The following is a 17,037-nucleotide window of genomic DNA, read 5'->3' as shown; positions in this document are numbered from 1 at the left end:
TCATTTCTTCTATTGATTCTGATTTAGTCTCTAAAATTGCGGCTGATCAAGGTTCAGCTCCTGGGAACCTTCCTGAGGACAAGCTGTTTGTTCCCCTGCAATACCAGCTAAGGGTACTTAGGGAAAATCATGACTCCACACTATCTGGTCATCCAGGCGTCCTGGGTACCAAACACCTCATTGCCAGAAACTATTGGTGGCCTGGGTTGACTAAAGACGTTAAGGCCTACATCGCCGCTTGTGAGGTTTGTGCTAGGTCCAAGACTCCCAGGTCCCGACCAGCAGGCTTACTACGTTCTTTGCCCATTCCCCAGAGACCTTGGACCCATATCTCCATGGATTTTATCACCGATTTGCCTCCATCTCAAGGCAAGTAGGTGGTGTGGGTGGTAGTAGACCGCTTCAGTAAGATGTGCCACTTTGTGCCCCTCAAGAAACTACCTAATGCCAAGACGTTAGCTACCTTGTTTGTCAAACACATCCTGCGTCTCCATGGGGTCCCTGTCAATATTGTTTCTGACAGAGGGGTACAATTTGTTTCATTGTTTTGGAGAGCCTTCTGTAAAAAGTTGGAGATTGATCTGTCCTTCTCCTCTGCCTTCCATCCTGAAACTAATGGTCAAACTGAGAGGACTAATCAATCTCTAGAACAATATTTAAGGTGTTTTATCTCTGACTGTCAATATGATTGGGTCTCATTCATTCCCCTCGCCGAATTTTCCCTTAATAACCGGGTCAGTAACTCGTCAGGGGTCTCCCCCTTTTTCTGTAATTTTGGGATTAATCCACGGTTCTCCTCCGTCTCACCTGGTAGTTCCAAGAATCCCGAGGTAGAGGTCGTTCATCGGGAACTGTGCACAGTCTGGGCCCAGGTTCAGAAGAACCTAGAGGCGTCCCAGAGCGTACAAAAAACTCAGGCAGATAGAAGACGTTCTGCTAACCCCTTGTTTATGGTCGGGGATCTGGTGTGGTTATCGTCTAGGAACTTGCGCCTTAAGGTCCCGTCCAAGAAGTTTGCTCCCCGGTTTATTGGGCCGTACAAGGTCATTGAAGTCCTCAATCCTGTCTCCTTCCGACTGGAGTTGCCCCCATCTTTTCGAATACACGACGTGTTTCATGCCTCCCTCCTTAAACGCTGCTCCCCGTCCTTGGCTCCCTCGAGGAAACCTCCTGTTCCCGTTCTCACCCCTGAGGGGGTGGAATTCGAGGTGGCCAAGATTGTGGACAGCAAGATGGTCCAAGGCTCCCTCCAGTACCTTGTCCATTGGAGGGGATACGGGCCTGAGGAGAGGACTTGGGTACCCGCCCGGGATGTTCACGCTGGGGTATTGGTCAGGAGGTTCCACCTTCGTTTCCCCAATAAACCAGGTCCACTTAGAAAGGGTCCGGTGGCCCCTCATAAAAGGGGGGGGGGTACTGTAAAGGATCTGCCAGGCACAGCTTCGGGGTTAACTTCCATAGGTAATCAGTCTTCACCTGAGTCTATGTCTCTGAGACTGACTCGAGCTTCCACCACTCAGGCTGGCAGGCTTAGGAGTGGGAGAGCCTATCGCAGCCTGGCCAGACTCAGCTAGCTCCCGCCCTCTGTCTATTTATACCTGCCTTTCCTGTTCCTCCTTGCTTGTGATTCTTCCCGTGTGGTTTCCTGGCCCAGCTACAGCTACTGACTATTTGATGCTGCTCCATACTGACCCTGGCTTACTGACTACTCTCCTGCTCTGCGTTTGGTACCTCGTGCACTCCTGGTTTGACTCTGCTCGTTCACCACTCTTGTTGCTCACGGTGTTGCCGTGGGCAACTGCCCCATTTCCCTTAGCTTTGTGTACCCTTGTCTGTTTGTCTCGTGCACTTACTGAGCGTAGGGACCGCCGCCCAGTTGTACCCCGTCGCCTAGGGTGGGTCGTTGCAAGTAGGCAAGGACAGAGTGGCGGGTAGATTAGGGCTCACTTGTCCGTTTCCCTTCCCCTATCATTACATTAGGTCTCTTTGTTTCATTGTCTTGTCCCACAAACAATATTATAAAATAGTGCAGATTCCAATAAGATTATCATGGATGTGTATATATTTAGTCAACAAATGACTACTGCCTACAGTGTCGGACTTGGGTTCCTTGGGCCAACCAGAGGACATGATTCTGTGGGTCCATCTTCCATCTATGCAGATCATGTGCAGGACCACTTTAAATTTCATTCTAATCCTTGTTGTAATCAACGCAGACACAGTACATATCCTTTAGAAGATCGAATCAATTATTTCTGAATATTGCTATAAGAAATTGACTCAAGTGGCAAGGGATTTGCTCCATAGTCAGTTCCAAATGGTCTTGTCTTTTCCAGGACTTTTGGTGCTCATTACGGTGTCAGAGCTTGGGCTAAACAAAGGATTCTCTGGTAATAATAGTAGTATACAGTATGTACAGTATGTCATATGGCATAAAAGGGACATTCCCATCTTACCATTTATGGTATATCCACAAAATATGCCATAATGTCTTATAGATGCGGATCCCAGCTCTGAAACTCGCACTTATCTTGAGAACGGGGTCCCTTAACTTGTCCCCACTGGCCACCGCATCTATGTTTAGGCTGGGTAAAGAGATGGCTGTTTCTGTAATTACCATAGAAGCATTCTATATCACAGCGATTCACTTCTGTGGGACTTATAGAAACATTGTAGCACAGCAAGCTACACTGTTTACGTAAGCCCAGCCACCTTTCCATACAGTCTCCACCTGGATGCGGTCGCCAGCGTTTGCTTTTACCAGATGGGGACAGAGTCGGGGTATACCCATTCTCAAGATAGGTGTTGGCTCCAGAGTTGGGACCCGTATCTTTCCTGTGGATATGCCATAAATGTCTAAGATGGGAATACCCCTTTAACTCTTTTGCTACCGGGATGATTTTCACAATTTTGACTTACACAAATAAAACCTGAATAAAATAATTTAAAAAATCATATTATGCACACTATACCTATATTTTCTGAAAGTAGACACCTGGCACATTGTGAAAATGTCGCCCAGTACTGATTACCCTTTTGCTAAAAACAAAAAAACAAAAATAAAGACCTACCCTAAATATATGCTCTCCAATTTGTAAGGGGGTGATAAAATGAATTTAAGCTCCTTTATCCCTCCCTGTGGTCACTGGAAGGCTGTACAGGAGGAAAGATGCAATTACACGCTGTAATCTTTCTTCCTGCTTTCACTTGCAGCCTCTCCTCTCCCACCCTTCCCCTACACAGATACACAGAGAGATCACATGTAGATCCGTTAATCCTGGTATTTTATAGCTAGAATTCAGGTCTTTTAAAGTCAAGCGTTTAACGTCACAGCGTATTACATACAGTACATCTTTGGCAGTAAATGGGTAACAAAGTTTGTTTGCTCTGACAACCTGTTTTTGTTAGGGTATCTTCACATGAGGTCATTACGTCCATAATTGACGGACTTATTTCGGCCGCAAGTACCGGACCGAACACAGTGCAGGGAGCCGGGCTCCTAGCATCATAGTTATGTACGATGCTAGGAGTCCCTGCCTCACTGCCGGACAACTGTCTCGTACTGAAAACATGATTACAGTACGGGACAGTTATCCGGCAGCGAGGCAGGGACTCCTAGCATCGTACATAACTATGATGCTAGGAGCCCGGCTCCCTGCACTGTGTTCGGTCCGGTACTTATGGCCGAAATACGTCCGTCAATTACGGACGTAATGACCTCGTGTGAACATACCCTAAGCGTCAAAATGGGATATGTTGGATTGAACAAGTAACTTAAGGCAGAAATAAGCAAAACTAATATAATTGGTCTTGTTGTTCATTGCCCATGGGTCTTGTTGACCTTTGGAACCAATCACAATGCAACTTTTATCTCTTTAACAGCTTTGGAAAAATGAAAGCTGCAAGTGATCGGTTGCTATGGATAATGAGGCCAGATCTGTTTTGATAAATTATGCTTAGGCTCCATGTACACTGAAAAGTGGCTGCACATGGTGTTCCAATGACTGTACTACGAAGCCATAGGCACTCCATGTCTACCTTATGGTGCCTCAAAATTGAATTTGATGGAGCATGCAAAGATTTTTGTCTGTCAGATTAATAAGGAATCTGACAGAAAATAAAGCCTTGTATGCCTCCATAATATGGATCCATAATACGCCAGTTTGCATAAGAATTTATTTGAACTGTGTTGAAGTCCTAAATAAACGGATGCTTTCATAGAACTTCTTTTTTTTAATTGAGTTTGTTAATTAGAATCATAATTTTTTTTGTACTAACCCCCATATGCATACCTTTATCTTTCGATATATATCTCATAAAAAAAATGATCTCTAGGCATACATTTTTCTATTACATAAAAGTTAAATGATCCTGGTGACATACAATGCAAACCATGAGTCAAATTAATAGAAGAAATACTGAATGAATATGGCTGCCTCTGCTCATAAGAATCCAAATCTATCAGACATCAGTGCAAATATTTTCTTATATTATCAGCCATTTTTCATTTCCAAATGTAAACATTTTAGAAGTTGATTTTAAAACGCAGGGAACCAGAAAAGTGCCCATTTTTCATACTCCATTGCATTCTGATTTTTCCTAAGCAGCATATTTTATGAAGTTAGCCATGAATTCCCCTACCACACAGTCCAAACTGAAACTTTCCAATCAGTTTACTGTAGATTTATACTAGGTCATAAATTTAATTATTATTTTTCAGTTTGACAGTTCTGTAAAAGTACAGCTCTAAGGAAGTGGCTATTACAAATGCCGGCTTAGTTTGCTAGAAATCAAATAGTATTCCTTTTGTATTTATCTTTAGCATTTTCTTAATTCATAGCTAATAATATTTTCTGTAAAATAAAGCTAAATATGTATTTATTTTTAACATTTCTTTTAGGATTCTTCAATATTCCACAATGTTTACACTATTTTTATTGGAAAATGCCAGATTGTCTTGAAACGTTGAAGATCAACCAATACATTTTAATAAATTTCAAATACCACCCAAAATGATGCTATCTATTTAAGAAAATAATGCTGCTATTGTCAATCTTCATATTGAACATGATTACATGAGAATGACTGAATTTTTAATTTTTTGCTTTGGCCATGATGACCCCTTTTTATATATCTTATTCACCACTTAAGACATCTTTCTAATAACCAGAAGAGAGAGCCGCTAACAAAAAGTGTCTCTCACCTTAGTGCACCTGGCTTGCCCATTTATCACATGGTTGGCCATTTATAAGAAAAAACTGCATATTCTTCTATGTCTCCCCTGCAGAGGAAAGCCGGTTATTACAGCTCATCACTGGAGCTTTCTGAAGCTGGACCCACGGAGGACAGCTGATTGCCAGGCAAGCTTCAAACTGAAAAGGAGCTGTCATGATGAATAGCCCCTTTAAGGGAACTTTCAGATAAGGTGGTAGGGGGATGGCAGGGAGAGTATATTAGCATTCAACATAACTTTTACTAATTTAAATGGGGCAAAGCACAGCATTTCTAAGTCGAAGTGTTACACAGAAATTTGCAAGATTTAAAGTTTTTTTTAAATTTTAATGTAAAAAAAGAAAAAGTGTATATATATATATATATATATATATATATGTGTATATATGTATATATATATGTATATATATATATATATATATATATATATATATATGTATATAAAATTGTATAATGAAAATTACAAATGACTTATATACTGCATGCTTCAATTTAGATTGTAGGGGGCGAATTGTTTTATACTAACCACTCAGAAACTCGGTTCCCCAGGACTGTCGAGTGAAATAAAGCCTGTCAGGGCTTACCTTAGGTGTACCCTTCCAGGTACTATTACTGGACAGCCATGGGGACCTTACTTACACTGTTTGTATAATAATAAAAATAAAAAAATACTAGAATTGCAATGCTGGGGCTGAGGGGGTTTAAAAACAAATGTAGTCCCCCTTTGTTTACTGTAGTTATATGTCGCAATCAGTATTAAGAGTTTTTTCTGATCTTGGTCATTACCGCAGTAGTGTGTCAATTGCACTTTAGGCAAGTCAAGCCATGATGTACAGTTAAGTCAGGTTGTGCCAACAGTTGAAAATAAAATGTTAGGACTATTTATAAGAAATTAATATCAATAATACATTTTTGTACTAATTTGTTCTGAAATTACTTTTAAAGCTTAATTTATTGCATATAAACACAATTTTATCTTGAACATGGGATAACTACATTATGTTTTTTTTAATTTTATATAATATAAGATTGCAGGCCCGGCACACAACTTTATTGATTGGACACCTAACTCCAATTAACCTCTTTTCAAGTGATCATTATATCATTATCCTAGAGGTTCCCAATTATCATCAACAATGACCTTGTTGATAAAACTGTCAATAAAAATAGTTACTCTAAAATGTGTGTTGTTTATTATGAAATACTTGAATGAAGATTATATAGCGTTTTAAGAGACATCATGTGCAAATTCAGATTTTATATTTTTTCAACTATATCCTGTATTAGCATATATTTTATAAATCAATACTGACTAAATATTAGACTGCATTTTTCTACTTAACAACTGGATACAACTACAAGAACTTGTATTTCCTGTCTTCCCGTTCTGACTGTATTCCTAATGCATGATTCTATCAAGTATATTTGAAGGAATTTTATCCAAAACAGAAGTAAATATGAGAACATGTGTAAACAAATCTATTTTCAAGTATAAGATCCTGTGCATATTGTTTTAGAAACAGAACATAATTTTGACAGTTGGACCCATTTGCAATAAACAGCTACTAGAACATTGGCACATTATTTCCTTTCCCTGCAAAATTTCTGCTGATAGTACTGCTTTGTTTGTATGTCGCCCTGCCAAAACTGATCTCATTTAATTCCTTGGGACTTCAAACTGGGAAAGATACAACTACTCTTAAGAATATTAACGCAAAAACCAAACCAACAAATACTATATTTTAAGCTTACCAATCATAAAAACTTTTTTCATATGTTAAAAGTGTACACAAAGATAATCAACTTTGAAATATATCTTGTTAAAGAAAAATGCCTCTTTTTCCACTTATCAGATGTATTTTTCCCCCTATTACACTATCTATAACTGTTCAGAAACTCTCCACTCACTGAATAATATCTACTATTAGGCATGAAAGTTGATGCAGGTCACAGGGGCCCGCAGTTAAGGGGACCCACCGTCACCTTAAAAGCAACTTAATACTGACTAGAGATGAGTGAATTTCCCAAAATTAGTTACAGGTCCGATACGATTAAAGTGCTTGTTTTATTCGGTCCGAATAAATTTGCTGCGAATCACAAGTGCCCCAATTGACATGAAAACTCGTGTCTGACTCTTTATTCGCTTCGGGGACTGTATACAACCCCTTTCAAGCTCTTTAACACCAAGTCAGCATTAGTAATATCATCCACCTATACCCCTCATGATTGGCTATGCTACAGGGAGGGATAACGGCAGTGCCTTTTGGAAATGCTGCCTGCAAGGCATTATGGGGAAGTTCGTCCAAGGTCATGTGATCCTTTTTCTAATCTGAAATGTCAGCCACCATTTTGCTGTGATACGTGCCCGGTGATAAACAAGTTTTAGCTTTTGCTGAATTCAAAACTCTGGATGGAATTTGATTTGTGTAGAATTGATTCACTCACCTCTACTACCAGCTATTACATAACATGTAAGGCACTGAGGAAATACATTTCATGGTTCTCAATCATTGGTGGAGTATTAGACAGATGAAAGGGGGTGAACTCTGCTTAGCTATTTGAGATCAAGAAGCCCATATATAGTCTTGAATAGGGGGCCCCCTGTTGTCTGTGTCCACTCCTAAATTGACTTCTCACTGAGGGATCATATTACACAAAGCTGAGCTGCTGAGTTGTGTGTGAGAGGGAGGGGGTAAACCTGCACACATACCGAGTTCTCCTGGTGAGCATGTCATCTAGTATTATACAATCTCACACCAGTGCTTATTTGAGAATAAGGCTTCGTTCACATCTGTGGTAGGGCTCTGTTCCGACGGAAAGCTACGTCGGAACGGGGTCCTAGTGCAGATGTGAACGAAGCCTAACAGTGATTTGTTTTTTCAGTGTTTGCTGGGAGTCGAGGTCTGCAGATAGGCTGTCAATTCTCATGATGGTATTGAGGCTGAAAGAACATGGGGAGCCCACACAAGAGACTGATCCGAATTCTCTGCAAGTTCATTAGAAGCAAACACAAAACTGTGGGCTGGGGGACAGAGTGGCCCCTGACTGCCAGCCCATTTTAAAGCTGGGCTTATGAAAAACTGACAATTATAGAAGACAAATGAAGAATAAGAAAATTGCAACCTGCAGAAGGGGAGATTGCATCTATTTTGTGTTATTTTCCTTTCTGTACTGACTTAGAGAGCACTAGAGAAGAAGCTGTGCAGGCAAGCATGGTGCAAAAATATGTTAGTCATTTAGAAATGTTTACCCATTTGTCACCTGGGAAGACAATCTTCTTTAGTGCCTTTACTGCAAAGACCCCATATGGTCTTAGAAGCTTATACGTAAAGTTGCTACATTGTGATACAAAGACATGTGGTAACAGTAGCCAAGGCTGGCACATCCTACATAAGCCTTTATAATACAATATGCTTATCTGTACAAAATATACCCCTGTAGTGTTGTGCATCAATTAATCCCTTCCTTCACAGCGCAACAGGTAATTTGTAGCTTGCATTGCTCTTCATCAGTTTAGTCAAAGGTAACACATGTTAACGCTATGATTGTCTATTGTAGGTGGGTGAGAAAGATGTGCACAAATAGGAGTTAAACATGCTGGTAAAGGTGAGCAAACAGCAACAGTGAGAATATTAGTCATGTCCTTGTGATCACACTTCTACTAAAGTGTTAAAAAGGAAACTTATTACTCTAAAGTTCTCCTGAAATATGAATTAAGTTTCTAACTTCAAAGCAGTCATTTACATTATCATTATATTATGAATGTTTCCATGCAATCCTTAAAGAGAACCTTTCACCTCCCCATACATGTGCAGCTGAGTGAAGTATGTAATGGGGAGGGCTGCACAAACCCTGGGGCACTTTAAATTTTTTTCTACCCTCCTCCGTTATTTAGATATCGGTGCCATTATATTTGGCACCCGATATTTAAATAACCCCCTGAACAGTTAACGGGGCGTGTACTGTCAATGGGGCGTGTTACTATGGCTGTGACACTGTCCAATCAGCTACGGACAGTGTTACAGCATGCACGCTCTCCTCTTCAGCTATTGCACTGTCCGTAGCAGTGAAACACCCCCTTGCCAGTTCGGCAGACGAGCACACTCTCTCTCCTCGCTCTTGCTGTGACACTGTCCGTAGCTGATTGGACAGTGTCACAGCCATAGTAACACCTCCCCTTGCCATTACACGCCCCATTGACAGTTCAGGAGGTTATTTAAATATCGGGCGCCAAATATAACAGCACAATATCTAAATAACGGAGGAGGGTAGAATTTTTTTTTTAAAGTGCCCCAGGGTTTGTACAGCCCTGCCCATTACATACTGCACTCAGCTGCACATGTATGGGCAGGTTAAAGGTTCACTTTAAAAAAAAAAAGGGTTGCCTTTTGACAGTGATTGTATAAAAGTAAAAATTAAAAAAATGCATTGTATATTTAAAAAAATCACTATAACTATTATTATTTTTTAAACAATTGAATTCTACATCAGAAGGTTGATCACTTCTTAATATAGTATATTAAGAAGTTCTGGCTGTGTATGTCTTTATTTTTTTTTCTATTCCCTGTTGCTAAGGGGCATTCCCCCAGTAAACAAACCATCCGATGTCCATCATCATGAAAAATCTGTATACCTAACTCTGGTGCAGTGAATACAGATTTTTTTTGCAGAAAATGTAAAATAAACATACTGGATTTATTGCAACACCTTTTTTTTTGCAAAATGTTCTGTAATGTTGAAGGTAAGCCTCAGACAGAATAACACATTTAGTTCCCTGTATTCATTTCTAATCCCTTTTAAAAACAGAAAAACCGAAGTTTGTAAACACTTTATTCCAATCACTCAAGCAAAGAGTGGCTGTGTAAGCACTTTTCTGAAACCTATGAAGGTACGTTTACATACATGTTCACATTCATGTTTTTTTCTGCGGCATTCATTTCTGCAACAAACCTGCTATGTGTGAACACACTCTCATAGGGGCAGGCTTATGTAAATTAGAGCATTATTTAGCATGCCACAATTTAGCCAACATACCTCCTAATAAATTTGAAATCCACTTATATAGCCCTCCACACGGTAAAATCAGGTACACAAAGCACTGGCACATATAGTATCCAACAGAAATATATGTCTGTGTTAGCCTTGTGCCAAAAAAATAGCACTATATATCATGCTGCATCTAGACTAAAGCTATATTGCATCTTGTCCCCATGTTATAATAATTTGATATTGATATTGTAACCCCCACTTGACTGTAAGTCATTGCAGTTGTCCCAATTATTTCCGCAGCAGTCAAATATGTAAAAATAGCAGATGTGAAAGTCTATCTACAGTGCAGTAACTCCATAGGTTTAGTTGGTTTAACCTTAATGAGCAACTCCACTTTCATCAAACTTTTGATAAGGTGCAGAAGCGCTCAACGGAGCGCCCTGCATGTTCGGCTGTGATCGGCGCTGCCTGTCAAGCTGAAGACGGCTCACATAGACATTCTATGAAAGCCCTCTTCAGCCTGACAAGAAACGCTGATGACAGGGCGCTCAGGTGAACGCTTCTTTACCTTCGTTTCATCAACATTGGGGGAGCCAGCACCAGGATCCCCACCGATCCAAACTTTTGATATATCTCTATGACATATCAAAAGTTTGATGAAAGTGTAGTTACTATTTAAATATTTTTGCAGAATCTATATGTACTTCTCTTAGGGCCTAGTTACACATGTAGATACTCGGTCAGATGTGAACACTTACTATCAAGAGTGCATGATATGTAAATAGGTGAAATGACTGTGCAACTGCCAATAAAACGTGGAAAATCATTTATGAGAACATAACAGATGGAGTTAGATAAACATGAATCGTTTGATCGATAGACAACATGTCAAAAAATGCTAGATCGAGTCAACATTACTCAAACTCAAAGGTGGAACTTCACTCTAAACTATAACCTGAGAGTCGGTGGAATTTCTGGAAAGCCCTTTACTGTACCCTGGGTAGGAAAATAAAAATCTTTGAAATATACTTACAGTCGTAAAGAAAACACTTCTTTTACTACCAAAGTCCTGTGCTTCCCAGCCACCAGCCTTAGAACAATGGTGGCAACCAAACATGGCATGGCCTTGTAGATGCAACATTGCAGTGCCATGCAATAATTGGCTTCCATGGTCATGTGACGTCGCCATTCCATGGATCTTAAGTAATTACCCATCTTTTAATAAGAGAACTGGCAGACTGTAAATATATTTGAAGAATTGTTTTATCCCGGTCAAGGGCACCGTAAAGGGATTTGGATTACCCTTTAAGTAATACGCCAATTTTTTGTTATTTTATACCTGATGTATCTAAAAACTTTTACATTTACAAGCACTTTAGACTGAGTTCTTGTTCTCTTACCTGTCAATGATTGCACACATGTCAATACTGATATTTTCAAAGCTCCCTTGCTTCCCTTGCTCTACTGCATGCAGGTCAACCAGCTGGTTGTCCACATGGAGAAGTTGCATGCACCCTTGAAAGGAATTCTCGTACACAGGGTGATAAGAGCTGTTTGATTTGGAGTAGAAACCTGAGTAGATAAAAGTAGAAAATTATTAGAAAATAAATGTCATATAGATGACGGTAATATCCTAAACTGCTTATTGAACCATGTTACATGTTAATTCAGTTATAGAAACAATTACAATTATAATTAAAGCGTTGCTTGTCTTTTTCTTCATTAGAGCAAATAAGTGCTAATAAATGCTGACAACCTGAAGGAAAATGTGCTGTATGTTAACAGCAAGATATTGTTTAAATGTTAAAAAGTAGATACATTGTATATTTCTCATCCAGAAAGAATTAAAAGGTCTAGTTTATGACAGAATATATAAAATAACAACCAGAAAAAGGTCAGGTTTAGATAAACACGTAGAGAAAAATCATTATTTTATCACTGAGGTTAGAAGGTTTATAATCTGTGTTCACAACATACAAAGTTTAATGCCAGAAAACATTTGGATAGTAATGTAGTCTAAGATTTAGAAGGGATAAACTAAGACAAGGCAGTCAGAAGATTCGCCAAATTTATCACAGTGGTGCATGCTGTATGATAAAGATGGCACAACTTACTTGACCTGCCAGACACTTATTTTTATACCACCTTTGATTTGGCTAAGTTGGCTTCGTTTTTTGGTGCACAATGGAACATTTTAAGCCACGCCCCTTTAAGTTAAAACACGCCCTTTTCTGTTAAACATGCCCGTTTTTTAAACACGTTTAAGAAGTGTCTAGTCAGGCGCAAACATCTGGTTTAACAAGAATTGCACCAAACTGTGGCTCAATTTAGGATACATTTGAGCTGCAGACACATAAGTACATCTGCTCCATTGTTCCATCAAATTTGTCTGTTTTGCTATCTATTTTATTTTGCATGTATGTATGTTGTGGCTGCTCTATTTCACAGACTTTATTAAAGGGTGTAATATTTTACCATCCCCCTTCTCTTTACCGGCTCCCTTACCTTATCTGTATCCCCCCTCCCCTTTTTATTCCTACTCTACATGTACCTGTTCCCGGCATTTCCCTTCCACTTGACCCCTTTGTTTTGCTGTGTGTCACTTCACTTTGTGCTTTTCTCACATTGGACAATAAGTGTTTTAGAAGTTGCTGTTCCTCCATTTGGTCACTACAGGTCCTCTCTCTCGAAGTTTAATCATACTGATCATGTAACGATTGATCAGGTGACCATCTCCCCCTCGTACCCACCCACTCATTGCTATGCATTGATGCTGGTTGCGCCTTTCCCCCTTTCACTTTGTGTACTGAGATGATTAGGTAGGAGTGTTGGGTGAGACCCCCAGAAGAAGCAGGGCAAAACATGTGTCGGGGTGTGTAACCTCTTGGTCTGTATGTTCCACTTCTCCTGTATCTAGGTATTTTATTGGCTTATTGTATGCATTTTGCACTTTATACTTAACTCCAGTCCAAGTATACTTATGTGTTACATTGCAGCACTTGCACTTTCCATTTTTGATATGTACTGTATTTGATTATAGACCTTGGGGATAATCCTTCATCATGGGTATGTTTACATTTTCATGTATTTTTATCTATTTATATGTAACAATAACGTTTTTAATTGAATCTATAATTATAAGAGTTGCTGTCATTTAGTAGGAGGCATCCTATTAAAGAGTTTAAGGCTAGATTCACACACACACACGCACACACACACACACATAGACAGCATTTAGAGGCAATTTTCCCTGAGATTTTCTGCGGCCAGAAGTTTGCTGTTATATAGAAACATATGAATATTTCTACACATATCGTGTCTTGGTTTGGGCCTTTTTTGTGTTTTCTTATAGTCAGTGGCATTTTTTTTCCCGAAATGCAGTATGCTCTGGGTATTGCATTTTTTGCTCCATAGACTTCAATATTTTTTTTTTCTTTTTGCCTTAAAAATTCTTTAAAAATACACGTACAAGGGCATTTGAAGTATTTTTGTTTTTTCATTTTGTACTGCCATGCCATACCTAGAGCATACTGCGTTTTGATAAAAACACCACTGATTCCCAAAACACTACATAAACACCCCAAACCAAAATGCTACGTATGTAGACTTTTTCATATTTCACCGTAGTCTTCAAAATAACATCTTTCCGTAGCATTTTAGGCCCCTCCGCCACACAATAGCACATAAAAAATGGCATGGAAAATGCTGTGTCTGAAATCGGCCTTAGGCTGCTATGAATGTTACTAGAGTTATGTGAGCACAGTCTTACAGTATTTTTTAACAGTTGGCTTGTTTATTTGCTATTTTGAAATTATATTTTTCAATTTAAAACATAAATATATATCTATATATACACACTTCAATATACTTGTATATATAGATATTGTGTATATTTACATTTCAGTTTACTTCTATAGCCAGATAGAAAACCGATCAAGCATCTGTAGGATGTGCTAGAAAAACAAGTTTGATCCATGGAGGTCCGACCACGCAACTTAAAGGACCTAAAGGATCTGCTGCTAATTTCTTGTGCCAAATACCACAGGACTCCGTCAGAGGCTTGTGTAATCCATGCCTTGACAGGTTACAGCTGTTTTGGCATCACAAGGGGGACCTGCACAATATTAGGCAGGGGGTTTAATGTTAATGTTATGGCTGATTGGTGAATATCATGGGCATATTGTTTGTGAATAAAACACAAATAAATCCACTAAATAGTCACTTGCTTTCTTCATGAGAAAACTCCTTTCCATTTATCCAATAAATGTAATTTTGAATATTAAAAAACTGCATTGCTTAAAGGTACAGTACACATATTATAGGGTCACCTATGTACAATGCTCTCCCTGCCGTACTATTTTACACCTCCACAAGTGCCCACTTTGAGCACATTTCATAAACCCACCCCCTTTAAGGTTTGTTTTGCTTGCCAATCTCTCAAAAAATGGGATGTTGAGAGGTATGATCTCAGTACACAGATAATACATTACTTTTTTTATACTTGTCGTAAATTATTTTTATCCTGAAGCTGAATGATTTCTTATACGGTCTTACACTATGCTTGCTGTTGTCCTAAAGGGAAGGACCTAAGACAAGTATGTGTAGCTTGGAGAGGCAGACTATTGTATAGCAGATAGAACTTCTAGTAAACAATTCTGTACACGAAATTAACGGATTACTAGGAAAAATAAAATGTACCACACACAGAATACTTGGGGAAAAAAACAACTCAAAATGATCTTTAAACCCCTTAGTGACCAGCCTATTTTGGCCCTAATGACCAAGCAATTTTTTTTGTATAGTCGCATTCAAAGAGCTATAACTTTTCTTTTTCCGGTACATATCATTTTTTAAGTAAGTTTCATGAACTTTTTTTGGGGGGGAATAGAAAAAACCCGGAAATTCCAACATTATTCTATGCGTTTTAAATTCACGCCATTCACCATGCAGCATAAATAACATGTTATCTTTATTCTATGGGTCGGTACAATTATGAAAATACCACATATGTATAGTTTTTTTTTATGTTATATGACTTTTGCACAATAAAACCTCCTTTGAACACAAATTATTTGTTTTTGCATCGTTGCTTTCCAAGAGCCATAACTTTTTTATTTTTCCGTCAATGTAATGATATGTGGGCTTATTTTTTGCAGGACGAGACGTAGTTTTCACTGGTACTTTTTTGGGGGTACATTTGACTTATTGTTTAACTTTTATTATGACTGTGGTAAACTCTATTCATAGACAGGCCCCCCTCCTTGACATGCACTTACGGTCCCAATGCAAAATACTCTGAAGGTCTTGCAAAGATCTTTGTTGCTCTTTGATTCCGAGGAGGTGTCCTGGTCCCCTTGGACACCACTCTGGTATAACAAACTTCTGCCGCAGTCGAGAGGCCTCCCTAACCCAAGTGAGTGGGCAACCCTAGGTATATTGACTTTGGAAGACAAGGTAGTGGAAGACAAAGTGGTCACTTTTGCACAACTTCGGTCCAAACATCAGATCCCGACTCTTCTCAGGTTCCGCTATATCCAACTTAGGCGTACCCTCTGGTTACAATTTGCAGGGTATAATGTTAGACTTTGTACGTTCCTGGTGGAGGATGGGTAACACAAGAGATGTTAGCTAAACCATTATCCACACTGTACAGACAGCTGCTAACTGTATCCTCTACAAAGCTTGATAGGGTAACATTGGATCGTTGGTCTCAGACTCTTTTCTTAGTATCCACAGAAGATCATAAAGAAACGCTATCTAACAGGTCCTTTGATATCTGCAAGGGACCAACTCATTCAATTAAAAATTTTCAATCAAATTTACTACACCCCTTGCAAATTATTTAGAATGGGACGCATACCTACTCCTGTCTGTCCACGGTGCCATCAGCTCCTTCATGCACATGTTCTGGTAATGCCCGATTATTCATAAATTCTGGGCTGAGGTTTTGAAATTTCTTGAGCTTAAAGTAGGACTCCCTCGTATATTAGATCGCAAAACTTGTCTTTTTTTATTGGTACAAGAAATTGTGCCTACTGTCGCTATTAGATATCTCATGACACTCTAATTGTTCTTTGCTAAAATGACTATACTCCTGAATTGGAAACATCCAAAGGTTCCTTTATTGTCAGCATGGATTACGCTAGTTAATTCTACCTTACCAAGCTCACTTATGAAGCACGTGGGTGCCCTGATAAATTTCTGAAAGTATGGAGCTCTTGCATAGCTAACCCCGACACTACCTCCTAACTTGATATTGCCCAGATTGATTAGACCTGGAATTTGCTGACGTCTCTGCGGTCCCCCGTTCCTCCACTAAAAACTCTGATATTGCCTGGTCCTCGCAAGATTTTATTTTACATTTTCATCTGATGAAGAAAGGCTGTTTGTTTAGGTTTTGTTTTTGTTCTTTATTATATGCACTTATTGATATGTGCTGTCGCATATCCGTATGTTTTTGTTACTAACTGATCTTATACACTTGGTACTACTGTATTATTTCCTGTATACAATGTTGTTTTGTACTTTTCTATTTTGTACCGCTGTTTGATATGGGGTCTTACTAAAACTTCCTTTAAAAAAAAACAAAAAACTTTTGTTATGACTTTTTTGAGGGGGCGAAAAATTGAAATTTTGCCGTTGTTTTTTGCTTTTTATTACGGTGTTCACCTTTAAATTACATGGTAACTTTATTGTTTGGGTCATTACGGTCGCAGTGATACCATATATGTGTACTTTTATTTATTTATTACACTTTTACTAAATAAAACCACTTTTTATGGAAAAACTTTTTTTTTTTTTATAAATACTTTATTT

The 17,037-nt window shown here is 38.9% G+C and overlaps 1 protein-coding gene across 1 annotated transcript in view; it reads right to left on the bottom strand.

Moving 5' to 3' along the window:
• Positions 1–17,037, bottom strand: part of CNTNAP2 (contactin associated protein 2) — a 1,694,842-nt gene that overhangs the window by 651,551 nt on the left and 1,026,254 nt on the right. The window contains exon 10 of the mRNA XM_075827067.1: positions 11,622–11,793. Within this exon, the coding sequence (XP_075683182.1) occupies positions 11,622–11,793 (172 nt within the window). The remainder of the gene's footprint in view (positions 1–11,621; positions 11,794–17,037) is intronic.

The sequence above is a fragment of the Rhinoderma darwinii genome, chromosome 5, assembly GCF_050947455.1.
Source record: "Rhinoderma darwinii isolate aRhiDar2 chromosome 5, aRhiDar2.hap1, whole genome shotgun sequence".
Lineage (NCBI taxonomy): Eukaryota > Metazoa > Chordata > Amphibia > Anura > Rhinodermatidae > Rhinoderma > Rhinoderma darwinii.
Note: the sequence above shows the minus strand (reverse complement) of the source record. Positions and strands in the feature narration are given on the sequence as shown.